Source organism: Amborella trichopoda, chromosome 1, assembly GCF_054954075.1.
Source record: "Amborella trichopoda isolate Santa Cruz 75 chromosome 1, AtrichopodaSantaCruz75HAP2 v2.0, whole genome shotgun sequence".
Lineage (NCBI taxonomy): Eukaryota > Viridiplantae > Streptophyta > Magnoliopsida > Amborellales > Amborellaceae > Amborella > Amborella trichopoda.
This window is the reverse complement of record NC_142336.1, coordinates 47,545,554-47,553,742: the sequence shown is the minus strand read 5'-3', so window position 1 is coordinate 47,553,742 and position 8,189 is coordinate 47,545,554. Positions and strand designations below refer to the sequence as shown.

Genomic DNA, 8,189 nt, shown 5'->3' with positions numbered 1-8,189 from the left:
TTAACAAGAATACAAGGTTTATATATCAAGTATTGAAGATGGATAACATAACCCTCTCTCTCTCTCACTCATAATTTGGGGACCTACTAACACAGTAATTTGTCCTAAAAGAGTATTTTAAAGAGAAGTAAGAAGATCTCTCTCTCTCTCTCTCTCTCTCTCTAAGTGGAATTAGGGCCTCTTTAATGTAGCTAAACAATTATCAGAAGCTATAGACTATAAACCATTTGATAGCTTAGAAAGGGCAGAAACCAACTTGTCCTTTGTAACCCTCTCAATCCCCAGAGATTTGATCACAAAAGTGTGAAGAACAGTATCACCACTCAAAGAAATCTTTGGTTCTTCAACTGTAACTTGTGCTTCTCTGAGTAAATTAATGATCTTAGAAACTGGATGCTCATTTAAGCCACACTCAATCTTCACCAGAACCTCATTAGATGAAGACTGGACCTCAATATCAATTTGAGATACCCCTTTGTTCTGATCCTCTGTTTCCAAAGCCATTTCCATGAGATCGGAACTCGCCTGCTTTTCGTTCTCGGTTTCGATGTCTTTGAGTTTATTTTGAAGCTCATTTATGTAGGCTATGGCATCCCCCAACAGAGAGGCTTTGTCCATTTTGGAGATATTGGGAACCACTGCCCTCAATGCATAAAACCTCTGGTTAAGTTTCTCTCTCCTCTGTCTCTCTGCCTCAACATGGTTGAGGGGTTCTTCTCTCCCATTAGCTGGTTTTCTCCCTCTCTTTCTTGGTTTTCTCTCACTAGACTGAGGCAATTTACTCTCTCTACAAGTTGCCTCTGCGTCAGAGTGATCCCCATTAAAGCTAATTTGCTTATGTTGCTTCTGCTGTTGAATTTGGTTCACTCTGTTTTTCTCTGCACCACCATTAGTGCAACCCATGTTACCGCCATGAATTCGGTTCCAATTAAAAGCCTGCAAGGCCTTCGCGTTTCCTATACTTGAGATTCTCTCTCCATTATCACAAAGGCCAATATTTTCTTGAGATGGGTTAAAGACAGAGTAATGCCTCTCAACTTGGGACTGAACCAGTTTCAAATCCTGCCCGAAAATTTTCGGGTTTTTCTCGATCAAGGGACTCGGTGGTCTTTCACTCTTAACTGGGGTGGGGGAGGAGAAAGCCCAGGCATTGGCACGCAGATTAGGTTGGCCATCGTTATGAGCAAAAACTGAAACAATCTTATGCAAAGCCTCTTGATCTTGAGGTATTGATTCAATGGAACCCAATTCAAGAACACCATTAGCAACTGGAATACAAACCAATGTTTGAATTCCAGTTAACCTTGCTATGAAAGTCCTGTAACAGTAATCGGCCAATGAGTTAGGACCATCGCAGAGCCACAAAGGTTTCCTGGTTCTAAAAACTCTACCAGGTATTCCAAAGCCATTAGGAAATGAAAAATACATGGAAACCAGATAAAACATCTCAGTATCAGAGACCCTATCAAGACCCAATTCATAGTTTTCTTCATCTGATCCCCCAAAGAACAAATGAAGAAGCTCCAGCACCCTCTTCCTCATCTTTTGTTGGGTCTCTTTTTCATTACAAAGATCCAACCCATTCTCTGAAACTACCTCTTCTTCTTTGGGTTCTTTGCAGTAGCCATCTCCCCATCCAAGAACCAACTCACCAGATTTCGAGCTCGAAATTTGCCAGAAAATGGCGTAGTTCCAGCTAAATTTGGAGAAATGGTGGCCTTCAACAAGATCACATAGCTTGTTTTGGAGGTTGCAATCGGCTGTTGTGGCCATTACAAGACCTTCAAAAGAAAATTTGGTAGTGGTTAAGAATTCAACAGCTTTGGGGCCTAATATTGCCTCAATTGTGGCTTTATCCTCACCACTCCAGACCCTAGCTGAGACCATTTCGGCCTTCATGGCAACTAAAAAATTTGAAGGGAAAAAGGACTATAAAAGTAAAAAACACAATTAATAAATTATAAAACTACCCAAAGAGACACAAACCTCAGAAGTTTTAAAAACACCCGTGTCAAATAAAATCTAGATACAAAACCAAACAAGAGGAAGTGTTCTCATCATTTACTGAACAGGACTCCATAATTTATGCCTATTTTAAAACAAAATTAACAGGATGAGCCCCCCAAAAAAGAAATAAAGTGAGGAGAGGATTAAAAAAAGCAAAGGAATATCAGAAAACAGTTTTTAGAAAGCTGAGCAGAAAGAAAATAGATCAAAAAGAGGAAAAAGATTTTGTGACTTAAAGAAACTCCTGATAAAAAAGTACTAGCCTTTCTTCACAAATCAAATACATAAAAGCTAAATAAAATAAATTAGCTCGATAAAATAAATTAATTACCCACAAATTCATAAACTCTCCGCACAAAAACCCAACTCGTTTTTCACTATTAACTTAAAAATTTCCAGGATTTTTTTTTTTAAAAAAAAAATCCCCAAAAACTCTGGCAAATTCTTAATCTCTGTGGGGAAGAAAATGAGAATTCTCAACAAAAAATCCGACCGTTTAGAAACCAACAAATCCTGACCTCCGAGGAAACGGAGAAGAAAATGAACCCCGAGAGCCTGAAATTCCCGGGAACAAGCACTCCTCGTAGCCGTTGGATTGAATGCTGGCGGGAAATTTGAAGCGTCAGGAAATCTGGACCGTTCAGAGTTCTTCCAGGAGGCAACGTTCGAGATTCCAGTCGTTTCTCCGGCATCCAACGAGTCGATGGATTTCCGCAACGCAACGTTGAAATTTAAGCTCTCCGCGTGAGACTGAGAGTCCCGCGACAAAACCCAAGGTTAATATTTAACCCGCGTTTTCATTTTTCTGGTTAAAATCCCAACCATGGTCAACTCCAAGAGCGTTTAAACCGTACAACAGTACATCCGTCGCGTTACGTTCTACGTCGGTGTGTATACTTTATGCCCGCAACAACCACCAAATGCCCCTCACTGTTTCCCTAAATATCAACAATGTGCCCCGTTGATATCTACCGCCACACTCCAAATAACTAAATCCTCACTCTTCTAAACTTACAAGTCAAACAGTGGAAAATTTTTACATCGATCATCTCCATTTAAATATCATGGTAGTGAAAAGAATTTGGCTTTTGATCTCTGCAAATTATATATATTTTAACAAATAATTTAGATTATTTATTTTGTTTTACCTTAAAAAAAAGCGATTTATTTTGTTTTAAAAATAGGTATTGACAAGTTCACAAGTTCTGCAGCACCTTTTTAGTTTGAACTTTTACTTTCGGTTTTGAAAATTGATTTTAGAGTTATTATAGAGAAAGTTCTTTCCGGATGAGATTTAAAGTGATATTTTATTTTGTTTTTATAAAGCCTCCATCTTATAATAACCTCATCCTAAAAAAGAAGCTACTGCGCCAAGTGTTCCAAGCCTTGAATCGGTAGAAATATATAATCATTATCATCATCTGAGTCTTATCTGAATTATTTAGAATATGCCGTATAAATCATGTGCCACCATTTTGCTTTATCAATAGCCATAATTTCAATTAGATCATAAATTAATATATATCTTATTATTGTTCTATCTATGTCTTTTTGGCCACTTTTTTTTGTCTTTTTTAAATTTTTTTCCCTTATTAGTATTAAAAACAAATCAAATAAAATAAAAATAGAAGTAAAAGCTCTTGGATAAGGGCTTTAAGGGATCTAAAAAAATATTAGACAAAATCAAAAAAATCAAAAAACTATAAAAAAAAAGAAAGGCTTTAGGAGAATACTGAACCATGACCTTTACCATCTCGAAAGTTGAAATCGATTCGATTCCAATCGATTCCCATCCGAATCAACAATTTGAACCTGACTCTTATTGAAAACTAAGGAAGGACCTTTTTGTCTTTCAAGATAAAGAATTGGGAAAAGGTGTATTCAACGATAACGACGAGGGGTAATTTTTGTTCTGTCCTGAACAAAGCATACGGCCGTGAAAATAACCTCGTATTGAGAGACACGTGGCGTGAGTAATTGCATGAAAGACACGTGTCCAGTTGATAGGTGGAGAGTGAATTTAACGGCGATGATCAGCGAAAGCTTGTGACGGGCACGTGGTCGTAACATGAATGGCGTGAGCACCATTCAATAACCTTGGTGTGCTCTCCGCGTGGATGAATATATTCTCCCTTCACGCCCTAACCTAACCCCCAGAAATTTTAAAATCCTGAAAATATCCTCACAAGAAGAACGGTGTATGGGGAAGTGTTTATGTTTGATATAACGGCTGAGATCAAAATTTGTTGATATTGACGTGGTTACAGTTAATTTTCATCGTCCATCGTGGAAAACCGGACGGTAGATCTGCTATGGTGTACCTTATACTTATTCAATGGGTGTATGGTTCACTTGAAGGAAACCTAGTTCCTGGTTTCGTCATTAACTGAAATTTGCGACTAAATAAAGTGGATTCAGAATGTTACATTTCAAATATTTGGTAAAGAGGAATGATTTCACCGACCATTGTATAGTAATGCGATGTAATAATTTTAAAAACCAACTCGATTTTTTGTTTTATCCAAGAAATATGTATTTTTTTTTCATTTTAATGAATAATTATTAAAAAAAATTAAAATTACAATTAAAAAAGTATTTTTTTAGCCCAATTAATATAAGTTGTTTATTTTGATTAGATGCTTAAATCTAGGCCTTAAAGAGGTTTTTTTCATTTTCAATTTTTTTGGGTGACTTTATTATCATCAGATGAATGATGTTATAGAAGGAAAAAAATAATTTTGAGTTTATAAAGGCTAAGATCTTGAAATACACACAATGAATGGTCTAGATTCATTTTTTGATAGGACTCATTTTGACCATATCTAAGGTTCAAATTGAATTTTTTTTTTTGGAATTGATTATTGAGATGAAAAGAGCGTGTGTGCAAAATTTAAAATCATACAAATACCATAACATGGTTTTCAATCGGTGTATGGCTCACTTGAAGGAAACCTAGTTCCTAGTTTAGTAATTGCCTGAAATTTGGGACTAAATAAAGTGGACTCAAAGTGTTACTTTTCAAATATTTTTTTGAGAAGATAATGACGTGGTTACCTACTACCATATTAGTTATAAACTTAGACACATCATGGAGGTTAATTACATAAATAGAACCATTAATTTTTGGATCCCAGTCAATTATCCAAAAAATCCCCTATAATGCGTTAGAAACAAAAATAAAATAAGATCATAGTTTATAGTTTTGACACCATTTGTAAATAAATTATCATCATCAGAGTTTTATCCTAACTATTTGGGATTAGAATTATTTTTGAATAAATAATATATTAAAAAAAAAATCAAATAATGACGTTTTAATTTTTAATATATATATATATATATATATTGAACATGAAAGAAGGGTGCCGTGCGGTCTTGGGTCTTGACCAAAAAGAATGGACAGACAAGGTACATTGACGTTCATGTTTTTGGCCTTTTCCAAAACTAGTGGTACTTTAATTCACATGCAAATATTGTTTTGGCAAGGGCCCATGCCCCTCAAGGATAAGGCAGTACATGTTTCATAAAAAAAAGATTTTATGTGCCCGCGGGAATGACATGTTAATTGGGATAAGACGATGATGATGACGACGATTTCGTGGTATTCACATGAGGCGGCAAACTATTCAGGTTCCACGAGATCCTAAAATTTAGATACGTGGTCGCTTTATTCTAGCTACTACAAAACAAAGAAAAAAAAAATATAAAAAAAAAGATCACAAAAGGGTTAATAGAGTACAACTTTCATTTAAGTGTATGCTCTTAATTTAGTATCGCTTAGATACTTCCTCAAAATCAACTTTAAATAATCCCTAAATTGCATTTGTTCGGTATTGAGAAATCTGAATAATAGGGGGTATTTTAATAGTTTTACCTTACTTCAATAAAGGAAATAATCATTGTTGTTTATTAAGTTTTAGAAACTCAGAACACAATGTCTTCCTTTATAAGTGCAACATATGTGCTCCTAATATGAAACTGTAAGGGGTAACCCAGTATTTTCACTCAATCTAAGTTGTTCGAGCAAAATGACCCTTTTGACCATAGTTATTCAGCTTTAGGAAGACGGAATTGAATTTTTTTCCTACGAAACCTTTTTTTTTATTTCCTTAAGTAAAATAAATTTATAAAATCTAAAATGAAAACATAAAATAAAATAACATTTAAAATAAATTCCAAAATAAAATAAAAATAATAGTTTCTCACATATATATGGAGAAAATAAAAGAGAAGTGAAATACTCTTCATAGCGAAAAAAAGATGAAATATTTTTCATGAACAAACAATAATGATTGAAATACGATTTGATTGAATCGACATAAATTTAGTGAAATGAATAAATTATTTACATGTTATACTAAATAATACATAAAATTTTAATATATCAAATTAAGTAATATAGAAAGGATATTATTATGATTAAAAATAAAATTATATTATAGAATTATTCATATGCTATTAAAATATATTGTTGTGAAAAAATTTAAAAAATATATTAATATTATTTAATTAAAATTATAGTAGTATAATATAATTATTGTATCCATAAATAATCAAACTATATTTAATATCGTTGTACCAAATTAATTATATTATTCATGTACATATACTAATGACATTTATAATGTCGAGCAGAAGTATCTTTAAAAATAAAAAAAATTAATGCGAAATATATTTTTATAATAATATTATTATCAATATATAGTTGCATTTATAATAATACAATCTATAATTGTAATTATTTGTGTAATAAATATAATATTCAATAAAATATTACAATTATACTCTTGTTATTTTTAATAATAATTATACTTTCTTTGTTATAAATAGTATAATAGTTATGAATTATAATTAATATAATCAAAATGATTAATTATCACCATGTTAGTTATTATTGACAAATATTATTAACGGGAAAAATATTATTAACTGATATAAAATACATAAAATTTGTAAATTTTAATTTATTATCAATAAATTTGTGCAATTATAATTTGTAGATAATACAACTTAATTATCATAATTTCCACTAATAAAATTATAATTTTTAAATAAATATAAAATATTATAAAGTTTCAATAATTATGTAAGTGTCATTATACTATTGTAATTAATTATTATTAGCAAATTAATATTATGATAATTGAATAATTAAAATATATAATTGTCATAATTGTATACAACACTATAGTTATGAAAAAAACATAACAACTAGTAAACACTATTATCATTAGGGCAAGCTTTCTATGCTTCCCCTACAACATAGAAGTTCTATCCTCTCCTTTATCCAACTGTCCATTCTAAATGGATGGCTAAGATTGCCCCAATCACAATGTCCCGTCTTCACACTATTTTATTTTTAAATTTTTTTCTATAAACTATTTTGACAACAAATTTGGGCCGTCCATTCCTCTTTAAACTCGAACTAGCGAAAAATATAAAAAAAAATATTTTCAATAAAATAAAATGACCAAAATACCACTGAAAATTTCAAGAAGTATTTTGGTCATTATATTTTATCAAAAATGTGCGCCCCGATGAGAAGATGATACGAACCAAATTTCATATTCATACAATTTGTATAAAAAAACTAAAAATAAAATACTTTGAGATGTCGGATCTAAGATTAAACGGTGAGTGGCTCTCTTGATCAAAATTGGACCGTTGGATGGAAAGGGGAGGATAGAACTTCTAGGCCGTAGGGAAAGCATAGAAACCTTTCCCTTATCATTATTCAAATTACTCAACCATAATTACTCAAGCCAAATGATATTCTTCTTTATTTTTGATAGCGAAATAAATTAAAATTATAAATTTAATAAGTAAAATATAAATAGGTTAAATAGAAAATGACACAAATAAATATTGTACCAAAATACAATCAACAAAAGAAACTTATTTTGTTACCAAACATTTTAAAAGGGTTTTTAAAATTCGACAGCGTCCAGAGATCTATTATCATTGTTCAAATTACTCCACCACAATTACTCAAGCCAAATAATATTTTTCTTTATTTCTAATTTACATAATAAATTAAATTTATATATTTAATAAATAAAATATAATTAGGTTAAATGCCAAAGGACACAAATAAATATAGCACCAAATTACAATCAATAAAAGAAACTCATTTTGTTACCTAAACTTTCAAAAGGGTTTTAAAAATTTGGTAGCGTCGACAA

At 31.8% G+C, this 8,189-nt stretch overlaps 1 protein-coding gene across 2 annotated transcripts; it reads right to left on the bottom strand.

Moving 5' to 3' along the window:
* On the bottom strand, positions 1-3,182 carry LOC18442332 (basic helix-loop-helix (bHLH) DNA-binding superfamily protein). Of its 2 annotated transcripts, XM_088869115.1 has the most exons (2): positions 2,526-2,878; positions 1-1,781 (listed from the first exon to the last, which is right to left on the bottom strand). In XM_088869115.1, exon 2 carries the CDS (start codon positions 1,771-1,773, stop codon positions 217-219), a length of 1,557 nt encoding a protein of 518 aa, XP_088725241.1. In that variant the 5' UTR covers positions 1,774-1,781; positions 2,526-2,878; the 3' UTR covers positions 1-216. The 2 variants fall into 2 exon arrangements, with proteins under 2 accessions (XP_088725241.1, XP_006852614.2); XM_006852552.4 differs by having other exon boundaries at positions 1-3,182.
* Between the last annotated feature and the right edge of the window lie 5,007 nt (positions 3,183-8,189).

What these genes read in the sequence shown, in the direction of transcription:
- LOC18442332 (XM_006852552.4), bottom strand. Translation starts at nt 1,899, where the DNA reads ATGAAGGCCGAAATGGTCTCAGCTAGGGTCTGGAGTGGTGAGGATAAA.